We start from the raw sequence: 21,997 nt of genomic DNA on the forward strand, positions 1-21,997 counted from the left end.
TGTTTTCAGAAAAGATAGCAGATTATAAATACTTGACAGTCTATGAAGGGTAAGGAGATATAGTCTGTATTCATAATACCCATGAACTTGACAAGATCCTAGGGTGGACCATGAAGGTTTGAAAACATAGAAACCAGCCTGGGGCATTCAGAACACAGCAGACTACCTTCTGTTGTCACTCTATAACAAAACAGGGACTTGGGGGGGGGATAAGCAGCCAGCAGGGCACGCCTGGACTAGACATCCTTGTGGTAGCAAAGCTTGGGCTTTGCTAACTTGCTGAGTGAAAAAGGATTAGCCATGGGAAAGGATGCTGCTGAGGGCTCACTACCAATCTGGACAGAAGTGGCACAGAGGCAGAGCTTTGTAGTTTTGAATGTTCGTAAGTTGAAAATGTTTAAGTAAAGATTGGTAGTGAATTAAAAGAAAAAAAAGAAGTGGCACAGAGTCTTTAGTTTGTCTGATGCTTGGAATGAAGAAGGGACAGCGTGTTCAGTAGATTCAAATCAGGAGCCACTTGTATGCGTCGTCAGCCATGACTTCTGCATGTGGTGTCAGTCAGCTGTGCACACACCGTGGGGTGGGGACGCGCCTTGTGGCAGCAGTCCAAGTCAGGGAGTGGGAGGACTATCCTCATTTCTTCTGAGGCTGCAAGAGAGTTGTGTGTTTAGCTGTGGATTGTTATTTACTTCTGATGTGATTCTTTATATCTTAAAAGTATTGAGATTTGCAAAGGACATATTTGATATAGGACCATTATCCAAAATATACAAAAAAACTTTTAAAAGTCAAAAATAAGAAAGACCCTAATTTTTAAATGGGCAAAAAAGTTGTGAACAGACACCAAAGAAGATATACAGGTGGCAGGTAAGCATTTGAAAGAAATTGAACATCGTGTCATTAGGGAATTGTAAATTTAAACGAGATAACACTATACACCTATAAGAAGGGCGAAAACCTAAAACACTGACAGCACCATTGCTGGGAAGATGTGTTAGTGAGCAGCTCTCATTGCTGGTGGGAATGCAATGTGGTATAGCTATTTGGAAGACGGTTTGGCGATTTCTTACAAACTAAACATACTCTTACACTACAATACAGCAGTCACGCTTCTTGGATTTATCCAAAGGAGTTGAAAGCTTATTTCCACATAAAAACCTGCATGCAGATATTTATAGGAGCTTTTTTTGTAATGGCCAAAACTTGGATGCAACCAAGATGTGTTTCAGTAGATGAATGGGTAATTACACTGTGGTATATACAGACAATGGAGTATTAGTTAGTACTAAAGGGAAATGAGCTATCAAGCCAAGAAAAGACACAGAGGAACTTTAAATGCAAATTACTAAGTGAAAGAAGCCATTCTGAAAAAGCTGCATGCTGTATGATTCCAACTATAGTGTATGATTGTACAAAACCCATATGTACAACACCAAGAGCTAACCCTAATATAAAATATGGAGTCTCTGCCCTGGCCATGTGGCTCAGTTGGTTGGAGTGTCCAGTACACCAAAGGGTCATGGGTTTGATTCCCGGCCCAGTCAGGATGTGTGCAGGAGGGAGACAACTGATCGATGTCCCTCTTTTTCTCTCTCTCTCCCCCCCTTCTCTCTCTAAAAAAAAATTAAAAATAAATAAAATATGTGGAGCCTAGGTGATAATGATGTGTCATTTTGGGTTGATCAGTGGTAACAAATATGCCATGCTATTGCAAGATGTTGATAGTGGGGGAAGCTGTGCTTGTGCAAGCCAGGGCAATTTGGCTGTGAAACTAAAATGACTCTTAAACATAAAGTCTATTTAAAGAAAATAATCCAGACCATCAATCTCAGACCTTTTCACAGCTTAGCAGACATCTTGCTCTAGAAACACTGATTGATTGGTGGTAGCCCTAAGGTGGCAAAGCTTTGGTTGCTTTACCACTTGAAATGAATTAATTTTCAAGTAAACGTAACATTCCTGGCTCAGCTGCAGAGTTGTTTACCATGGTGTGTTCGTTTTGATCTCTTTCCCTGCAGGACAACCCTCCGTATGATAAGGGGGCCTTCAGAATCGAAATCAACTTTCCAGCAGAATACCCATTCAAACCACCGAAGATCACATTTAAAACAAAGATCTATCACCCCAACATCGACGAAAAGGGACAGGTCTGTCTGCCAGTAATTAGTGCTGAAAACTGGAAGCCAGCAACGAAAACTGACCAAGGTAAGGCATGGTCCTGTGTCCTCTTCTGATGGTGCTCTTCTGGGGGTGCTGCTGTGGGACAGGGGCTTCTCAGTGCCTTCTAATGCCATGTCAAGCACAGTCCAGAGAAATCTTACTTACCAGCTCCAGTGCACACACAAGTGCAGCTGAGGTCCCACCAAGCCTATGGGCATGGCACATCTCAAACTGCTGACCCATGCAGGCATTTGAGGATGCCCTTCCTGTGCTTGCAGCCCAGTAGGGGCACATGTAGATAGACCAGCCCAGTACTTGGTGCCAGTGCAGTGAGGGATGTAGGCATTGTTCCTGGAAGTTTTCATGAGGGATTATGGGGCTGTCTCAGGGAAGGAGAGTGGTATTTAAAGTGGCCTCACAAAGCAGTTAGCATATGTAGTCAGACATGTAGGGAGAAGGGAGGTTGGAGAGGGCCTTCTAGACTAAAAGAAGGATACAAGCCAAAGCTGCCTGGTGGGCAGCAGCAGAAAGCCAGTGGCTCAAAGTGAGTGGTGTGGGGGTGGGGATATGGTCAGACTTGAGGGCTGTGTGCCCAAATGAAAGCACATAGCGGGCCTGGAACTTCCTGGAATTGGATGTGGCCATTTGTGTCCATGTGTCTGGATTTCTCTGTGTAAGCATACATACTCATTTCGGGGGGAGAGGGGGGGTGCTTAATTCATTATTGTAGTTGGCCTCTCTCTTGTCCCCTGGAAGTTAATTAGATTTTGTTATGGATTGTGTTTAGTTTTTATTTCCTAATTCCAGAACTTTTTTTGAAGTCCTAATTTTATATTTTGGGTGGCTTTCTTATAAGTTACCAGACAACCACTATAAGGTCTTTTTAGATGAAAGAGAATAGATAAGGCTGGAATTTGCGAGGCTGCAGGTGGTTTTTCAGTGAATGATATAAATAGTTATTTTTCAGTGGAACCCCTGAAAGATGGAGTTGAAAGCCTTTCATGTGGAAAGTTCAGCCTCGAACTCGACACAGCTGAATAGTAGAAAGGAGTGGGTCAGAATGCTGAGTCAGAATAGAAAGATCTCTAGTGGACTTGGCACTTGGTCATGTACAAGTTGATGTTTATAAAAGTTTGACAGAGATTTTTGTTTTTTGTTTTATTTTAGGGACAGAGAGAGAAACATCGATTTGTTGTACCACTTTTTTATGCATTCATTGGTTGATGTAGGTACCCTGACTGGGTATCGAACCGTGATCTCCTGGATCCTAGGTCAATGCTCAACTGCTGAGCCACGCTGGCCGGGCTTTTTTTTTTTAATCCTCACCTGAGAGAGAGAGAGAGAGGGAGAGGCATCAATTGGTTGCCTCCTGTACGCACCCCTACCAGGGATTGAACCTGCAACCTTTTTGGTGTATGGGACAACACTCCAACCAACTGAGCCTCCCAGCCAGGCAAATTGTATACTTTTAAAAGAGTTTATTTTTTGATATATGAATTATATCTCAATTTTTTAAAAGAAAGTAAAGAAGCATTAAAAATTGAGCAAAAATAGCATGAGAAAAGTCAAGAAACAAGGCAAAATTGTATCAAACAGAAAGGTAGAATAAAGTTTTGTTTAGCCATGTGCCTGGTTCTAGTAGATATCTTAGCAGCAGAGCAAGAGCTTAATTTGGTGGTTTAATGAAATTTGTCATATAAAATACAGCCAGTAACAAAGCCAGCATAATACTGATTTTTGTATGTATCAAACAACACAACAACAAAATTATATGGGAGGAAAAAAGAGCCCGGCTGGGCATGGCTCAGCGGTTAAGCGTCGACCTAGGATCCAGGCGATCAGGGTTCGATTCCCAGTCAGGGCACATGCCCGGGTTGCGGGCAGCAGCCGATCAATGACTCTCTCATCATTGATGTTTCTATCTTTCTCTCTCCCTCTCCTTTCCTCTCTCTGAAATCAATAAAGATATATTTAAAAAAAAAAAAAAATTATATGGAGCCCTGGTCAGTGTGGCTTAGTGGTTAGAATGTCCTTGCCTTTACCCCACTGCTTCATCTGTGCCCACCATGGTGGGCAGGAACCCTTGGTTGCCCCGTCTCACCATCTGGTGTCACTAATAAGGAGAGGTGGGAGTAGGTGGTGTTTGGATGCCTGGCCAGAAGTACTTTGTGCTTTTCCCCCTCACTCAGGATGGTGCTATTGACTGGTTATGCCTCTGTGCATGACTCAGCCAGCACTAGCATTTGATTCCATTCCTCGTAATGCCAGCGTGAAAACATGGGCCCCAGTACAGGAGTCCATGGTATTGGCAGTCCAGAGGAGAGATGCCTTTTTGCTAGGCATGTGGTGCTAGGAATGTGGCAGTGGGAAGGAATGCAGCATTCTGGGGGAACTAGTCCTGATGGGGCCAGGGGTTAAGAGGAATTGTGTGTGAGAGGTGTGGTGGTTGTATGTACCCCATTTCTGAGGAGGCCTGGGGCTCCTGGACCTTCCATACTTCTCCCTCAATCTCCCCATCCCACCCTCGGTTCCCTCATGGTCCTTCTGTCCCAGGGTTAGCCTTCCAGTGCATCTAGGACTTACTGCTCTTTGGGGGAGCATTGTAGAACCCACCCCATCCACTGGTGTGACTTCTGCCTCTGGAATGGACAGTATAATGCCACTGGGGGCTAACCTCCCAATGGTTAGGCAGGGTAGTGAAATGAATCTTTCTCAGCTGGTTCAGAAGCTCCTCGGGGTCTTTCAGAGTGGGCTCATTATGCATTTACATGGTGCAGACCTGTCGTGCACCATTCATTCTCATACTCACTCATTGAAACTACCCTGAACTCAGCGCAGCTCTGGAACATATCACCCAGTCCCTGCTCTGGAGAAGATTCAGGCATGCACCCATGAGAAAAAGAGAGAGAGAGAGTCAGCCCTGAAGTCTCCAGAGTCTGGGGGAAGGATGGGAGTGACTAGGGGCTGAGACATCCTAAGGGTGTCAATTCAGGAAATTTCCTGGAAGAGGAGGAGGAGGCGGCATTGCTCTGAACAGTTATCCACTGTTGACTGTTGTCCATGACTTCCTCCTCATTACAGAGGAAAGTTAAGTGCTTGTGGTTAGAATTTTGGATAAATTGGAGGCCACTTTGTCTTAGAAGCACGTAGATATAAATCAGTATTAAAGTCAGAGTTGCATATCTTGCCTGGGCCCTTTCTGAGGACTATTGTAACCAGCAATGCCTTCTCCTTTTCTTGGCAGTAATCCAGTCTCTCATAGCACTGGTGAATGACCCCCAGCCTGAGCACCCCCTTCGGGCTGACCTAGCTGAAGAATACTCTAAGGACCGTAAAAAATTCTGTAAGAATGCTGAAGAGTTTACAAAGAAATATGGGGAAAAGCGACCTGTGGACTAAAATCTGCCACGATTGATTCCAGCAAGTGTGAGCAGAGACCCCGAGCAGTGCATTCAGACACCCCGCAAAGCAGGACTCTGTGGAAAATTGACACAGGCCACCACCTGGCGTTTGCTTGTGGCAGTTACTAACTTTCTACAGTTTTCTTAATCAAAAGTGGTCTTAGGTAACCTGTAAAGAAGGATTAAAAATTTAAGATGTTCTAGTTCTGCTTTCTTTGTTTTAAAAATCACTGCTTCAATCTACTCTGAAAGAATGGTGTTTCTTTTCTTGTCCAAATTTATCAAAAATCTTCAATTTACACTTAGACCTTAAGGTTTAAAATAAAAGGTTGTGGTTCCCTTTCTTCCCATGCCCTTTCAACTCCCACTTTCTTGCATTCAGTTTATTTTTCACTCATCCACTTCCTCAGATCCAGGCCCCGTCTCCTCCACAAAGGAGAAGAGACAGCTCTTTCCAGTCTGGTGGCTTCTCTTCCATATTGCACTGCACAGTGTGGGAGTTCATTCAAATTTTCCTGGTTCCAATTTATAATATCCTTTATTAAAGTTTAAAGACAAGCAAACCACCCCCCCCACAAAAAAAAAAACTGTGAAAAGGGAGGCCCACCTCTTATGTAAAAATCTGGCCAATGTTACCACAATAACATTGATTAAATGGCAACCCTTACGTCTGTGTGTGTGACTGAACTCCAGCCTGGCCCGGCCTGCTTGGGGAGACCCTGCAATATCAGGTCTGTAGCCAACCAGGGGAGGGCCTGTCAGCCAGAGGACACTGCACTTGTGTGAGGAATTTCTCATCGGAGAGGCTCCTGAGGTCAAAGTTTGGCGCTCCTCTCTACAGCCATTTTAGAAGATGTGCTGGTCATTGCAGACAACGCTCAAGCCAGAATGTCCATTTGAAATTCCACGCTCACCTGTCAGCAAGCTCCATCCGAATGTGCCACGGAGCCTATTCTCCACCTCCTCAGTGCAGCAGCCCCACCTCAGCCCTCCCTCAGCACAGTTTGACCCTTTGCGGGGTTGGAATTGGCAGGACTTGGCTATAGCCAGAACCAGTCTGGGGTCAACGACACCCTGCTGGCCTCTTCCTTCCAAGCAGCCGGCCAGACCAGCGCAGGAACAAGATGGCCTTCACTCTCCCTCTGGACTCACAGCCTTTGCCGAGTCAAGCTCCACTTGAGGCTCACTCAATAATATCCTTTACATGTGTTTTATATTGTTTTGACTGCCTTTTTTTGTAGAAATAAAAATTGACCTTAGAATTATCCTCAGATGAACTTGTAAGGATTTGAATGTTAATGTCTTTTTCAAAGCAAATGGGACTGTCCCTGAAATAGTAGAGAATACACTGACAGCCAGAGGAAGCCAGTGGTCCAAATGCCATGTGTCACCAGCTCCGCTTCTGCCACTGGCGGGCTTCCCTTCTTGGCTCTCCAGGGTACTAGATTCTGTGGAGAAATGACTTAAAGAAACTGCTTTGTGTTAATTTTAGTTCTAAAACTTGAGATCTTTCTAGGGCTTATGACCTGTAAGACAGCTTTGTTTTACTTGTGCAGAAATGGGAGTAATGGGGTAGGTTAGGCAGCATAACGTTGTTTAGTTGTCCAGGCTCATGGCCCCTGCAGTGTGTCACTTTCAGCTTCTTTTGTCCTAGATACTCAAGGGGCAGGCTCTGGAGACTCTTGTGTGCCCAGGAGAGCTGGGCCAGCATTTCCACATCTGTCTCATCATTAGCAGGAAGGTGATGATGGACTTTATTGCACTCACACACAGATTTGTAATAAAATGCCAAATTATGTCGAAGCAATCCAAATAAGCCATCGTTGTTGCTTTTCTGAATCCAGAATTATTGCTATTCTTGGAAACCGTCCCATTGCTTCGTGTTTCTACCAGCATAGTTCTACCTGCCTGTCACCCCTCACTTCTCTGTTCACCACAGGAGGTACCTTTGTTAATGCCGGCAGCCCCTCAAAGGACTCAGCCCTGGCATTGGACCCTGGTTTGTCCCTGTCAGGAGAGGCCTGGCCCTGGGAGAGCGAGGCCATGGGTGGTCCCTCCCTAATACCTGGGTGGCTTGCTCCATCCAGCCTGCAGCAGTTTCAGGTGTTCGCTGAGCCCTCAGAACAGGCTTTGAGCATACTGGTGCCCTGGCAGCTCCGCAACCAAACAAGCTGGGTCCTCTGGGGAAGGGGAGGGCTGTCACCACGGCCCGGGCCCACTCAGGAATTCACACCCACCTGAACTGAACCAAAGTGGGCCGGGTCCTCCCCCTCCCTCCCTGCCCCTGCCCATCATGGCAGAGAATAGACTGAGATGCTGCGATCCCATTCTGCTGCCCTTAATAAAAATGCTCTCCAACACTGGCTTGTTTGCGTGGGTTTCTTCCTTACTGGTGGTGGGCAGTGCCGGGGTCTGCACTCAGAGGTGTGGGAGCGGTAGCTGGGGCCCAGGTCCTAGGGCCTCTGGTTTCTCACAGCTTCTGCTTGCTCCTCTCTTCCCATGATCCAGTCTCCAAAAGAGGCTCACAGAGGCCTTCCCTAAGAGGAGCAGGAAAAGCTGGAGTCCCTATTATTGGGGTCTGCCTTGGGTGTCGGGAAGGGACAGCACCTCGGTGTATTATATGTATCACTTCAGTCAAATCAGCCCCAAAGTAGTGATGATCCACATTTAGCAGAACAAACTGGTTCTCTTGATAAAGGTCGTGGAACTAATGAGGGTGTGCCTGAGGGTATCCTTAGGCCATTTCCTTGAAGGGTTCCACCCAGAAACCTCTGAGTCCCCAGGACAGTGGGCTGCTGAGGCACTGACTCAGCCCAGGGTTATTTTATTTATTTTTAAAATTTATTTTTTTAGAGAAAGAGAGAGGGATGAACATTGATTTACGGATATATTGGTTGCTTATATGTGACCTGACTGGGGATTGAACCCACAACCTTGGCACATTGGGACGATGCTCTAACCAACTGAGCTACCTGGCCATGACATCTAATGCTATTTTTTTTTATCAGCCAACTTCCTTGCCTGTAATGACACCAGCTGAGACCAGGCCTGCCCTGTCAGCCAGGTGTGCAGGTTTCTGGGAGGGAATATTTTATCTGGGGTGTCATTTTAACGGGAAGCAAGGAATCCTTTCCTTTGATCATCAGCTGGGTTACTCTGCCATGTCTCAGCATTTTATTCTCTGTGAAGCTCAGTACAACCCCATGGGCACCATTATTCTAATTTTACAGAGGAACAAACTAAGCCTCAGTGACAGCCAAGGGCACAAGGCCTGTGTTTTTAGTCTAGCTCCTGTTGAATTCCACCACTGGTCCCTTTGAGCCCAGACACAGCCAGAGTTACCCCCTCCCCAAAGCCAGAGGCCTGGAAGACCCTCTCAACCCTGGAGTTACCGTTTTCTTGCCTTCATTGCTTTCATTTTTGTTTTTTTTTTAATATATCTTTATTGATTTCAGAGAGAGGAAGGGGGAGATAGAGAAACATGATGAGTCATTAATCGGCTGCCTCCTGCAAGCCCCCCACTGGGGATGGAGCCTACAACCCGGGCATGTGCCCTGACCCAGAATCGAACCACAATATGTTCAACCGCTAAGCCATGCCTGGCCGGCCTTTTTTTTTAAATTGACTTTAGGAAGGGATAGAGTAAGAGAAAAACATTGGTCTAAGAGAGAAACATTGATCAGTTGCTTCTCAAGTGTGTCCAGACCAGAAGTTGAATCCAAAACCTGGGTATCTGCCCTGACTAGGGATCAAACCTGCGACCCTTTGGTGCATGGGGCAACACTCCAATCAACTGAGCCACACTAGCCGGGGCCTTCCTTCAGTTTTAATCAGCTCAAAATATGCTACTTTATCACTCCTGTGCCCACAGCAGCCTGACTTCTGTTATCCTCTAGCCCTGAGGATCCTCTGGCAAGGGCCTCAGGGCTTCCTCAGGGCCAAGTCCATAGGCTGGTGGCCTCAGCCCTGTTCTCATCACTTGGCAGCTCCTCTGTCCTCACCCTGCAGGGCAGCCACCTGACCCAGCGGAGAGCAAAGCCAGAGCTGGTCCGAGTTCTTCCTGCCCCATCTGAGAATTAGCTTCTCTCCTTGCTTCCCCCATGTAACATGGAGGAGTGGCAACAACCTGAGGACCAAAGCTAAAGCTGGGACTTCAGTATAGTGCTGGGGCCAGGCAGTACTTGTTAATGGCCAATCCTGGGTGATTGGAAGTGTTTTTGCTTGCAGACTGGGCTCCTGGGGGCACCATGTAGGCCTCATAGGATCACAGCAAAAATGACTACCCAATACCACAGAGGCCATAACCAAGGCCCAGGGATGGAAGTCACTGCCTCTGACTGGGTTAGGAACCCCCCTTGGCCCCACCCCCCTTCATTGCAGCCTGGATCACACCAACTGTCCCTGTGTAGCAAACAGCTCCTTGTAGACCAGGCTGTGTCCCAGCACCTAGCCCTGGCCTGGCACAGAGCAAGGCTTCTATATGTGACTGATGAATTGGTGGATAACAGTAAACCTCTTATCTAAGTCACCCAGTGCACAGCAGATTTGGAATAAGAAATACCCTTGCCTCCTAGTGGGTGGGCCACCAATGGCCAGCCCCAAAATGGGTCCTGTGCTGCCTGTGGCCCTCTGCCTTATCACCTTCCCTCTACTTAAGAGGTAGACCTTGGTCTCCCGATTGTCCTCCCATACTGGCCCTCTCATCTCCCCACTGTTAAACATTCATGGTCCCTGGGACTGGTCTGGGCCCTCATCTCTGTTCATGCTTCTCTCCCTCCCTGGGATGACAGTTTCATCTAGCATCTGTGCAGATCCCCAAGTCTCTCTCCCGTCCACCACCTGTCCAGCTGCCTCCTCCTCTCAGAACAGCAGAACCCCCCTTGAGGGAGGTGCCCCTGTGCCAACAGGCTGCCTTCAGGGCCCCCCTACCAGCTCCAGCCAGCATCTTGCAGGAGTATGGCCAGACCTCATGGGCTGAGACAAAGGGGTGAGGGGGAGGCAACAGGAGGGACTAAACTCACAGATTCCAGTTCACAGTCGTGGATGAAAGATAGGAGGAAAGGGGCTGTACCTTGAAGAGTAAAGGTCAAGGAAAGGTTAGGATGGAAGACAAGCAGAAAAGAGGGCGCTGAAGCCATAATCAAGGATGGGGTTGTAGGTGGGTGGAGGCAGGGAAGAATGAGACCCCCCCTTTACCTCTTCAGAAAGCTGCACATTCCTCAAGGCTGCCTGGGCCAGGAGAGAGTTCTGTTGACACCTGATTTCATGCCTGGCACATACATGAACAGGTAGCTTCAAGGCCCTGCTCTGCCACTCCCACCTCTAGGTTTGTAAAATGGGGACATGCCTTGGCCAGTGTGGCTCAGTTGGTTGGAGCATTGTCCCATACACTGGAAAGGTTGCAGGTTTGACTCCCGGTCAGGGTACATACCTAGATTGCGGGTTTGATCCCCGGGAAGCAACCAATCAATGTTTCTCTCTCACATCGATGTTTCTCTTCATCCCCCTATCCCCCCTTCCCCTTTCTCTAAAATCCATAAAATGGGAACATTAGTGCCTGCACTTAGGCAGTATTACAAGAGACAAGAAGGACCATGTGGTGTTCCATCTGTCTTTCCATCCTCTACAGCGGGTCAGGACTCCCTGTGCTCCCAAGAACTCCCTACCCCTTCCCATCTGCTCCCTGCATCGCCTGATCAAAGCCACATGGACTCTAGTCACAGGGGATCCACACATCACCAGATCCAGTTGGGAATCCAGGATCCCACTTCCACAGAAGATTGTTCCCCTTGGAAAAATTTAAATGTACTCTTTGAGTTTGCAGAATCTCCTCTGACCTGTCCTCTAGGATGACAAAGGGCTGCTTACTTGGAACAGGTGACTTTTAAACAAAAATTGAGATTATCATATACCTCCCAAAAAGTATCCAGGTGGGACATTCTCCCCCTACACCTCCCAAAAGAATAAAATCTAAGCATGAACAAAATGAGAGTGGAGTTTGCTTTACATATCTTTTCTGGAATAGTGACCTGGTTTGGGCCCCGAAGGAGTTGCTTTTGTCCATAAGTGTGTCTAAGAAGGTTTTCTGGGCACAGTTAATAAATCATTCAAAGTTTACAAGACACATTATTTTATTAATACAATGATCTCTCCCCACTACACCTAAACAAAGATGCTTATGTGGAAACCTGAAGAGTACAAAATTCTTCGCAGGCCCCAGGCCAAGATGTCACAGGCTGACTAGCCTGCAGCCAAGAGGGCTTGCTGGAGCTCTGGCCACCACTCTGACCTGGGCAAAGAGGGGCCATCATTCTGCCCAGGGAAGTCACAGAACCCACTCTGGGGCTTGGTTGTGGGTTGTGCCAAAGCTCAACCCTTGCCTCCTTCCTGAGCACTAAGGCCTTAGTTCTTGGCTGTCAGGGTCACAGTTGGGAGGACTCCAGGAAGGTTTCTAGAGTGGCTTCACCAGAGACCCCTTCCCCAGGTCTCTTGGAATCTAGGTCATAGAGGGCACAGAGCTGCACGCCATCCTGGGAAAGCTGGTCCTGTAGCGTGGGCTCGGTGAGGACACGCAGCTCATGCAGCCGTTCCCAAGAGCAAGAAAAGGCATCAGGACCCTCACCACAACCTCCCGCAGGAGGCACACTGGGGTAGCCTGGGTGGGCCATCAGCTCGGCTGTCAGAGAGTGGCCCATGGGTGTACCTTCCAGGGCCCGAGCCAGTGCCCCTGACACTCGATGAGCAGACATGTGCCGGCCACAGGTGCTCAGGCCCACGAAGACATCAGTCCACCTGTGGATACCCAGGCATCAGAGCAGGGACTGGTAGGTCAATGACGGGCAGGGCTAGGCCCAGGGCAGATAGATCAGGGGTGGAGACACCACTGGTAGAAGCCTGACTCCCTTTGATGTTGAGAAACGGACTCAGCTGGCCAACTGATCGGCCAGCTGGACCCACTGGGACCTGGGCCAGGCAGGGAACAGGGCACTGCGGTTGGGGGGGGCCTCACCTTAGGCCACTGCGGGAGAAGGGGCCTACAGCAGCCTGGGCGTCACGCGCCACAGCGCACGCAAAGGCGCGCGCGGGAGCCTCGAGCCACGTACAGCCGCCCAATCCGCGCTCCAGCGGCAGCCGCGTGAAGCTCACCCCGTGGGCCTGCAGCGCCTCTGCGAACACTTGGCACACGCCTACGGGCGGGGCACAGTCAGGGAGGTGCGGGTCTCCTCACCTGGGAGCACCTCCCACCCCACCTGGGCACACCGCCCCCTGCCTGGGACCACCAACCTGGGAGCACGTGCACATGCTGGTGCCCGTCCACGTGAGTGGGGTTCCTGCCTAGTAATTCCTGGAAGCGACTCAGCTGGGCCTCCAGCTCTTCCCTCACCTGGAATGAGAGGCCAATAGGCACCTTAAACGTCCGGGAGCAGCTACGGAAGAGAACCCCTCCCTGCGTCTCCCTGTGACCGCTCCAGAACTGGAACCCGGGACGCACGCAGCGCCCGCTCCCGCCCCTGATTGCGTCACGGCACCCTCGGGGAGGAGCCTTGGAGGGGTGGTCCTCCTCCTGCAGCCGCACTTCCGCACCTGGGATAAGGCCACATCTTTAGCTGCCACCGCCTCCCGGAATCCCATCTTGCCTAGGAAAAAGCCTTCGGGGCTGAGCAGCGACGAGGCGCCGCGGCGGGCCGGGCCCACCGGGAGGCCCTCGGACAGGTTGGCGTGGAGTCCCGTGGGGATCTGGTGCCTGAGGGTGGAACGCGAGCGGGAGCGTTGGCGGCCGCGGAGTGGCCGCGCCCCAATCCCGCCCTGACTCTGTAGGGGGTCACTCCTCACCTGCGGGCCAGTTCCGCAGCGCTCTCCGCCGTCGCGCCGTTGACCAGTAGGGACACGCTGGTCACAGCCCCGGCCAGGAAGGCCTCTACGATGCCCTCATCCCGCCGCGGGCAGTAACCAAAGTCGTCCGCAGTGACCACAAGCCGCACGCGCGGCCAAGCCATCTCTGCCTGTGCGGGCGGCTGGGGACCTGAGGCTCGGGAGTGGACCAGCCCAGGCCCCGCCCTTAAACGCAGCCAGAGGCCCCACCCCGACGCGTCTGCGCTTCGCCTTTGTTCTGGCCACCTAGCGGTCCCGCTGTGGCCCTGCAACGACCTCCCACCTCTACCCAGGGGACTCCAACCTCACCAGACCACCGCGGGATTTATTGCAACGCGAAACTTTCAGTGACTGCAAAAATGATATTTAACGTGAAAAATGCAGAAAAGAAAACCTGAAGGAAGAAATCTCTTACCCTTCCCAGAGATGATCTCTGCTAACTTTCTGGGTATAGTGTCCTTCCAGTATTTTCGCTAAGCAAACAGACACCCAATTCCTCTTCTCTCCCACCCCAAGTTTTGAGAAATAATGATCAAATCAATGTTATCTCATTTTTGTAATGTTTAATTTTTTATAATGACTATGAACTTTTTCATGTTTTTATTAGCTCTTTATATTTCTTCTCTTTCATGTTGCCTGTTTGTCTTTTTCTGATTTTTTTTTAAGAGGCTGTGTGTGTGTGTGTGTGTGTGTGTGTGTGTGTGTGTGTGTGATTTGCAAAAGTGCTGAACAATAAAATGAAAGAAAAACGTAATACCAATGGCTTCATTTGAGAAAGCATGAGCCCCTGCTTCTATCTGTTGAGCTCTGTGCCAGGCTAATTTTACATTCATTGCCTCCTTTTTTTCTCTGTGGTCCATAGAAGCTTTCCTTACCCATGACTGTACAAATAGTCTCATTGATAACCAGAGTTTTCATTATGATGTGACTGTCTTCCATTTCCCAATGGGAAATGCAGCATTTGTGTTCAGCCTATGACATTGATAATGTCTTTTCTGTTTACCAATTTGTTTTATAGATGAAGAAACTGAGGTTCAGAGAAGGGTACTTTTTTCCCTAAAGTGGCCCAGGAGTAGTGGAGCTGGGACTACCTCCGAAGCTCTGAGCCTGCTTCTGGGTCTGCTCTGATCCTTTAGGCCCTGCCTGCCCCTAGGTCGGGGCAGGGAGGAAAGCTGAGCTGGAGAATAACAAATTATACCAATTTCTGTGAACGCAGTGCAAGAATCGGAAGCCTCAAAGAGTTCACTGAGCTCCTGGGATAAGGACTGCTGGGTTCCAATGTGATTATTAAATCGTCGGGCCTCTCCCTGGCCAGTGTGGCTCAGTTGGTTGAGCGTGGTCCAGTGCAAGGAGAGGTCCCAATTCCATTCCCCATCAGGCACATGCCCCTGTTGTGGGCTCCATCCCCAGTAGGGGGTGTGCAGGAGACAGCAGCCAATGTTTCTCTCCTCATATCTCTCTAAAGTCAATAAAAACAGATTTTTAAAAAATCATCAGGCCTCAATCAACCAGCATTCTCCACTAGGAAGCTGATCCTGGAAAGGCCAAGGGTCCTGAGTGTCCGAAGATTGGAAGGAGGGAATTGACATTTATTGAGCATCTATTTTAGTACTACTAGTGGTATTAGAAATATAAGATATCATGGGTGAGTGCCTCAGTTCCTACCTCCAAGGAGGCCATCTGGTAGACAAATAAGTAACAAAGTGTGGCAGAATCTGGGACAGAGTTTGCGATCATTCTGTTTGGGAAAAGGTGGGTGAGTCTTTTAGGAAGACTTCTCTGAGACGGGACACCTGGGAGGGGGACTGCTTGAGGAGTTTACCAGGCAGAGGGGGAGAAGAGGCAAAGCTATATGGGGATCAAATGGGGTGCGGGGTGTGTTGTATGAAAATTTAATCTCCATACTCTCATGTGGGAGGACATTCAATTCCATTTATAGAGGAGGAGCAGAGGATCACAGAGGTTGAGTCTACAGGCAGGAAACAGCAGAGGGGGAATTGAAGCTGGATGTGGGAATGAGAGCCAGGACTCTTTCCACTGCGCTCAGGCGGACTGCAGAAGGAAGAGGGCTCGAGACAGACCCTGGGGTTGTCCACACTGGGCGAGAGGAGGATACTGGAAAGAAGAGCAGGAGGCCCAGGACGACGCAGGGTCCTGAGGGGAGCCGAAGAATGTGCTTGTGTCACCAGAGGAGACTTTGACTTTGTCCCTTAGGCTCCCCTCAGGGCAGATATGGAGGAGGGATCACAGCCTCTCACTCGCAGCTCCAAACTTGGGAGTGGCAGAGCCGGAGGAAATAGGGGAGGGGCCAATGTGGGCCCCGCCCACAACCTTTGTGTCGGGGGAGCTAGAGAAAGAGCGCCCGTCGACAGCCAATCAAGATGCCGCATGCAAATGAGCAAGCGGGGTGGTCTCCGGGCTACTCAGAGCACAGTCGCGCTGCCCTCCAGCGGGCGCAGATTGTACTGGCTGGCGCCCGGCGAGGCGCCAACTCTGGTGAGCCTGTGGGTTCCTCGGGGGACAGACGCCAGGACGCCCGGGGTCTGGGAGGGGAGAGGGTTGGACATGGTCAGAGACAGGATAAGGACGTCCTCAGGGACTCCACCCCCGACGATTCTGGACGTGGACGTGGACGCAGACGCCCAGGGGTCTCCGAGCAGGGAAGGGCCAGACGCGTGAGGGACCTGGGGCGGGGGTGGAGAGGGACCTGTGGACCCCTGGGCCACCGACGCAGTGTCCAACAGACGGACGGAGACTCGAACCTATGGAACCCTGAGGACATTCTGACGCCATCTCCCCGCCCAGCGCGGAGAGGAATCCGCGGCTGCACGACAAAACCAAGGAGAGAGGAAGGCTGGCAGCGGACCGGTGTACCCACATCATGACCAGCTGCCGCCACCACTCGGGATACTTTGCGGACGATGAGGCCGGGCACATCACGCACCGGGCCCGGGTAAGTGTGCCCCGCAGGGCCAGGCTCTAGGGCCCGACCCCATGATGTTCCTCACCAGCTTCGGTACCCCAGATCACAACATCCCTTTCTCATTGGGCCCCTTAATGACGTCCTTATCTCCTTGACCACTGCTCTGACCCTAGTCACCCTCAGTTTCATCCTGTGTCCCCATGACTTCCAGAGGCCTGGGAGGAGCTTAATAGACCCCGCCGGAGTGGGATCATGGAGTCTACTCAGGGCTTAGGACTCAAGTTGCAGAAGTAGCTGTGGGGTGTGCAGGGTTCAGGACCTCAGGGGGTCTGTGCAGCCCAGCAGTGGAACAGGGCTGGCCTGCTCTACAGACAGATGAGGAGCCCAAGTGGGACTCAGAGGGGGTTTGTGATCACCCATTCACACCCTGTGTGAGGGCAGAAGTGGGTCTTCAGATTTCCAGGCCAGGGCTTGTGTACGTGAAATGTACAGGTCAGGGAAGCTCAGAGCAATCCTAAATAGACCCCACTTTGCAGAAGAGGAAACTTGATCTCAAGATGGGCCATTGTGCACATAGTTACACAGCCTGAAGGTGGCAGAATCATGATCTAAACACAGGGCTACCTGACTCCAAAACACAGTTCCTTCCGCTGCCCACTCTCCACCTAGCTCCTGGTACTTTAGGAGGACCCCAGGGATCCCTCCTCCTCTGGGGCATTCCTGCCCACTGTGACATGCCTGTCTGCTAGGTGCAGCCACCTAAGAAGCCAGTGTTCCCGGAAATGGGGCAGACCTCCAAGCTGGGCCGCATACCACACCCGCCAACAATGTGTGGTCCTTCGGGCAGCTCAGGGCCTCGCAGCCATCGAAGAAACTCGAGGGGCCCTCCACCATTTGGTAGCTTCCTGGATTTTCTTGTCGAGGGCCAGGTGCTGGACAGCCTGCAGAGGGTGGTGGAGGAAGCAACTGAGCGCATGGCTACCATGAAGACAGAGACTGGGGTGCCCCTGGTGGAGGTGCAGGATCCAGTGGAGGTGCCGAGGGGTGGGCGGCGGGTGCGTGCCCGGCCTAGCCTCAGTACTGTGCACCGGCACCATGTCCGGCCCAACCTCTGTGTTGGGCACCCCAACAACTACCCATCCTGCTCCAGCTCCTTGTCCGACTCACATAGCAGTATCACAGCTGGCTGCCAGGACAGCAACCTGGGCTACCCCGGCTTGGGCCCACTGCCACCCATAAGGGACAAATTTCTGCAGGAGAAGAGCCTCAAACGGCTGCTGCAGCTGGAGAACAGAGGGGTGAGATGTGGGGCCATGGCCTGGGGTAGGTAGGATGGAGCTTAGCCCAGAGCCCAGGGTCATGCCTGGCTTGGCTGTTCCTGGACACCTCTGAGAATCCCCCTCTCTCTGTAGAAACGCCTGGGGCAATTCTGCTCCCAGAGAGACTCCCTGCTGTGGGATTCGCTGGCCTCAAGCTTGGGCACAACCGAAGCATCAGAGCCGGGGCTTGGAGAGAGAGAGCTGACCTTCCTCAAGAGAGAGTTCAACAAGGAGATCAAGTCCTTGCTGAGCCAGCCAGACCTGCCTGGCTACTCTTCGCTCCGTGAGCCCCATCGGACCCTAGACCTCCTGGCCAAGCACCAACTCTTCCCTGCCCTGCAGAGTGTAGTCAGCCAGGCTGTGGACAAGCTCAGTTGTGCTGTCTGCCAGAATGGCTGCCCTCTCTTCCCATCAGAATGGGAGCCCAATTCAGAAGACACACCAGGCTCTAAGCGGGCCACACCTGCTGAAGGGGAGGAGTCCTTTGATGATACGGCCCCCACCACAACCTCCAGTGTCAAGATGGGTGGAAGAAAGAACACCAAGTCCAGAACACGGGGCAAGCTGAAGGAAGATGGTTCCTCCATGTCTAATCCCCAAGGGACCACCAGATTTAGGCTCCAGGTGATACCCAGAGAAGAGCCCAAGGTTCCTTCACCCCATCCCAGGCAGGAGGCACCTGACCAGGACCCCAAAGAACAGAGACCACCCATGTTTTTTCCTGGGCCCCTGAACTCCAGCCAAAGGGCCAACCCTGGTGGAGCCTACACTTCACCCTGCCCTCCCCCAGGATCAAGGTGGAAGTGTCCAGCCAGACCCACCTCACCCAAGTCACAGCTCCTCTGCATGCCTCCCCCTGCCCTTTTTCCTCCCACCACTTCCCTGTGTCCTCACCACTTGCCTCCTTGGTAAGGAAGTTCTCCCCATCACTCCACTGTGTCCGGAGACAACCTCTTTAAGCGTGGGGCTGGGGGGTTTAGGGACAAGTTTGCAAGGGAGAGGCCCCTTCAGCCACCATTCCTAGCAGCCACTGGCACTGGCAGGTGCCCATGGTTTAGGTCTCTTGCCCAGTACTATGGAAACCACCTGAGCAGGGGACAGGCTGATGGGGACTAGGAACCCTGGCCTAGTTACTGCCAGTGTTGTCAAAGATGAATAAAGGCTATTTTTAATTCTGGGTATTTTTTTAACATTTGCATGTGAATCTCAGGCCCTCCATGTGGGGAGGGTCCTGTTCCTTGTGGACAGCAGCCTGAGGCCAGAGTGGGGCCCTGAATCCTAGGTCTAGTACCTTCTGGTCCTGCTGCCTAGAACAGGGCTTCAGTGTATCTGCGCTGATGACAGGGAGTTGACCAGGAAGGGTATGGGGAAGATGTAGGTGGCTTCACCCTGGTGGGTCTCCAGCACAGCCCCAGACCCTCTCTTATCCATCAAGACCCAGGCATACTTCCCTCCTCTGAACCTTGGCCTGGGCAAGACCTGCTGGAACCTAGATTGTCCAGGCTCCAGTTTGGCTGGCAATGTGACTAGTCACCAGCTTTGTCTTGGGCCTGACTGGTGTGGCTGGTGTGATAAGTGTGATAAGTGTGAGGGTTGGCCCACATGCAGGACCTGTACTCAGCTGTTGAGCAGGACAGCAGAGCAGATGTGTCAAGGCCATACCCTTAGTATGACAGGCATGGTGTCCATGTGGGTGACATTTAGGGTACTCTGGGTGTGAGGGGAATCCCAGGGCAGCAAGAGTGGCATGACTTGTCTCCCTTTCCCTCCCTGGCTGCTGCACAGAGCCCCAATTACATGAAGAAGATGACACTGCCCTCCATCTCCTCCAAGTCCACGTCCCACCTCTCCACCCCCTGGTTAGAGGAGCTTGTCAACGATTTGATGGATCAGGCTGTCTCCTTGCTTGTCTGCAAGTACAAGTTTGAGAGGAACCTCAACAAGCGGCTGGGCCTTATCTCCTTCCCCATCACCGAGACCCTCCTCGACCTCTTGCTGGGCTTCAAGAAAGTGAAAGGCTCCCACATCTGCCTGTCCTCAGAGGTCAACTGGAACTGCCTGCTGCAAAAGCTGGAGGAGGCCCAATGGGCCCGGCAGATATCTCTGCAGGCCTCCAAGCATGGCGTCCCCCAGCACAGTACCTCCCAGCACACTGTCTCCCACCAGGACACCAGCAACCAAGATACCTCCCAGCACAGCACAGAGGCCCCCTCCATGTCGTCCACGCCAGCCATTGTCACGGATCAGAAGGTGGCCGAGGAGCCCTCCCTCCACTCTGAATTGCCAGGTCCCGAGCTTCCCACCCCTCAGGAGAAAAGTACAGCTGAGGAGCAAGAGCCCGTGAACGTGTTGGAGCCCACGCTCTCCACATGCTACAGCACTGACGGCTCTCACCAGTCTGAGCAAGCAGTGGACGTGGGGGAGAGCCAGAGCATTGAGGATGCGGAGGAAGATGACAAGGACCAGAGTGAGGACAAGGACTACGAAAGTTTGGGGGGATGAGCGTGAGACCCACGGCACCCCGAGCCTCAAGTGTAGGCAGAGATCAGCCACTCCTTAGATGGCCCTGGAGATTCTCCAAGGCCCCCCTAAGCTGAACCAAGCTCTGGATCCCCTACTCTTTCTCCTGCCCCAGGGAAATGCTGCCCCCCAGCCGGCCCCTGCCCTGAGCAGAGGCTGGAATGGGCTAAATGCCCACAAGAAGCTCTGCTTGGCTTCTCGAGAGAGCCAACAGGAAAAATAAAGCTTCTGTTGATGGAGCACAGTTTTCTTGTCTGGAGGTTTCAGCCTCCCGTTCACGCATCTGCTCACCTGTCCTTGGACAGCACCTCCAGCGGGCCAGGCCTGGCCGCAGCTGGCTTTCATGACAGCTGGCAGTGCTCTGACCCTGTGACCGCACGTGCTCTGTTGAACACACATCCCTGTTCGTGGGTTTCTGTACTCCAGTCTTCAGCTTCCTGGCTCTTCAGGCCTCGCTGGGTCATTGGTGCTCCTACATCACAACTCCTGTGCATCACGGCTTCTGCTTCCAGAGGGCTGCTCCTCTGCCAGGGCAGCTCCCTCCTCCCTGTGACATGCCACACCCTCACATTCTGACTGAGGAACCACCCTTTCCTGCTGTTCCACAGCCACCTGTCTTCGTAATTTTCGTAATTTGTATTTCCTACCTTCAACTCCTGAATCTGGGGGTTCTATGCCAAGCCACATGGGGGCTGCTATTTGGTTAAGCTGTGGACTGACTGCCCCAAGTTGGCCACATGACTACCCTTATTTTAGTGGTGCTGGGCAGAGCTACTTTCTCCAGAAGGGTCTGTAGGCCCAGCAGATCTCATCTCCAAGGTTCTCCTGGGGCTTCTGGCTTTCCTGTGCCACCAGTTCAGCACCCTCCTTCCCTCTGCCTTCTTAGGGCAGCCTGTTTGTGCCCCTGTTCAGGCATCTTTGCCCAGGGACCAGCGCAACCTCTCCCCTCACCACCCTTTTTCCATGGTTGAGAGAACACGTGAAGATGCTCCACGCTGCCTCACCATGCAGGGGGTGTCTCACGCCTCCCCCTGGAGCCCACCTGGGTGCAGAGAGGCCTGGCCTGCTCAACCCAGCCTGACCATGGTCAGTGGTCCCCGGGTAAGGACACAGCAACTGTAGAGCTTCCTCTGGAGCTGGGAGGGAGGACCTTCCGCACAACAACCCACATCTTACAACTTCGGGGGAAGAGCTTACTCCACTGCCAGTCAGAGGGACCGGAGTCCTAAGGTCGGGGGGTGGGTCAAGGACCCATTTTTCCACAGAGCTCTTTTGGTAGGATCTTTTAGGGAACACGTTCAGCCCATAAGACCTATTCCCTGAGGCCACCCACTACCACCACCACCATAGTGTGGGGCCACAATCTCCAGTCCAAGCTAGGCCAGTAAGGTTCTTTCCCAGGAGACTGCAATGGGGATGCAGTGAGAGCCTCTGGTTCAGTTTGCACTGATGGCTGAAGACAAGCATGGATGGTGAAGTGTAGCCATCTTCCACCCCTCTCCAGAGAGGCAAGAAATCCTGATGGCAGGAGGGAGCCAAGAAGGGGAGCCCTAAGATTCTGAGAGCAGCTGCTGTGATATCCACCAACTTCCCAGGTCCCACTGCTAAGTCCTCAAGGGAGAATTGAACATATCGCTACCTCAGCCTCAGAGGTACATGTCCAGGGACTGTCCTGGGGTGGGAGCAGACCCTTCTCTTTGGGAACCATTGGCACATGGTACTAGAGACACCTGACCTTAGCTCCTGTTCCAGGTGTCTGTTGCTGTGTAAGAAACCACTCTGAGACTTAAGTGGCTCCAAAC

At 51.5% G+C, this 21,997-nt stretch overlaps 3 protein-coding genes across 9 annotated transcripts in view; 2 read left to right on the forward strand and 1 right to left on the reverse strand.

Moving 5' to 3' along the window:
- The window catches only part of UBE2L3 (ubiquitin conjugating enzyme E2 L3), a 31,927-nt gene extending 25,093 nt beyond the window's left edge, over positions 1-6,834 (forward strand). For all 3 annotated transcript variants that reach the window (XM_081122664.1, XM_081122663.1, XM_081122665.1), the window contains 2 exons: positions 2,019-2,205; positions 5,405-6,834. In XM_081122664.1, the coding sequence (XP_080978790.1) occupies positions 2,019-2,205; positions 5,405-5,559 (342 nt within the window). In that variant the 3' untranslated portion in view covers positions 5,560-6,834. The remainder of the gene's footprint in view (positions 1-2,018; positions 2,206-5,404) is intronic.
- On the reverse strand, positions 510-14,238 carry YDJC (YdjC chitooligosaccharide deacetylase homolog). Of its 5 annotated transcripts, XM_081122658.1 has the most exons (5): positions 13,395-14,234; positions 13,146-13,305; positions 12,846-12,945; positions 12,571-12,748; positions 11,670-12,353 (listed from the first exon to the last, which is right to left on the reverse strand). In XM_081122658.1, exons 1-5 carry the CDS (start codon positions 13,556-13,558, stop codon positions 11,984-11,986), a joined length of 972 nt encoding a protein of 323 aa, XP_080978784.1. In that variant the 5' UTR covers positions 13,559-14,234; the 3' UTR covers positions 11,670-11,983. The 5 variants fall into 5 exon arrangements, with proteins under 5 accessions (XP_080978785.1, XP_080978788.1, XP_080978786.1 ...); XM_081122659.1 differs by lacking the exons at positions 11,670-12,353; positions 12,571-12,748 and adding an exon at positions 510-648 and having other exon boundaries at positions 13,395-14,238; XM_081122662.1 differs by lacking the exons at positions 11,670-12,353; positions 12,571-12,748 and adding an exon at positions 3,215-3,486 and having other exon boundaries at positions 13,395-14,231.
- Positions 14,239-15,974: 1,736 nt separating this feature from the next.
- On the forward strand, positions 15,975-20,365 carry CCDC116 (coiled-coil domain containing 116). Its single transcript, XM_081122769.1, has 4 exons — positions 15,975-16,386; positions 17,106-17,654; positions 17,769-18,299; positions 19,461-20,365. Exons 1-4 carry the CDS (start codon positions 16,315-16,317, stop codon positions 20,175-20,177), a joined length of 1,869 nt encoding a protein of 622 aa, XP_080978895.1. The 5' UTR covers positions 15,975-16,314; the 3' UTR covers positions 20,178-20,365.
- The last annotated feature ends 1,632 nt before the right edge of the window (positions 20,366-21,997 follow it).

Source organism: Miniopterus schreibersii (genome assembly GCF_964146895.1).
Source record: "Miniopterus schreibersii genome assembly, chromosome: 20".
NCBI lineage: Eukaryota > Metazoa > Chordata > Mammalia > Chiroptera > Miniopteridae > Miniopterus > Miniopterus schreibersii.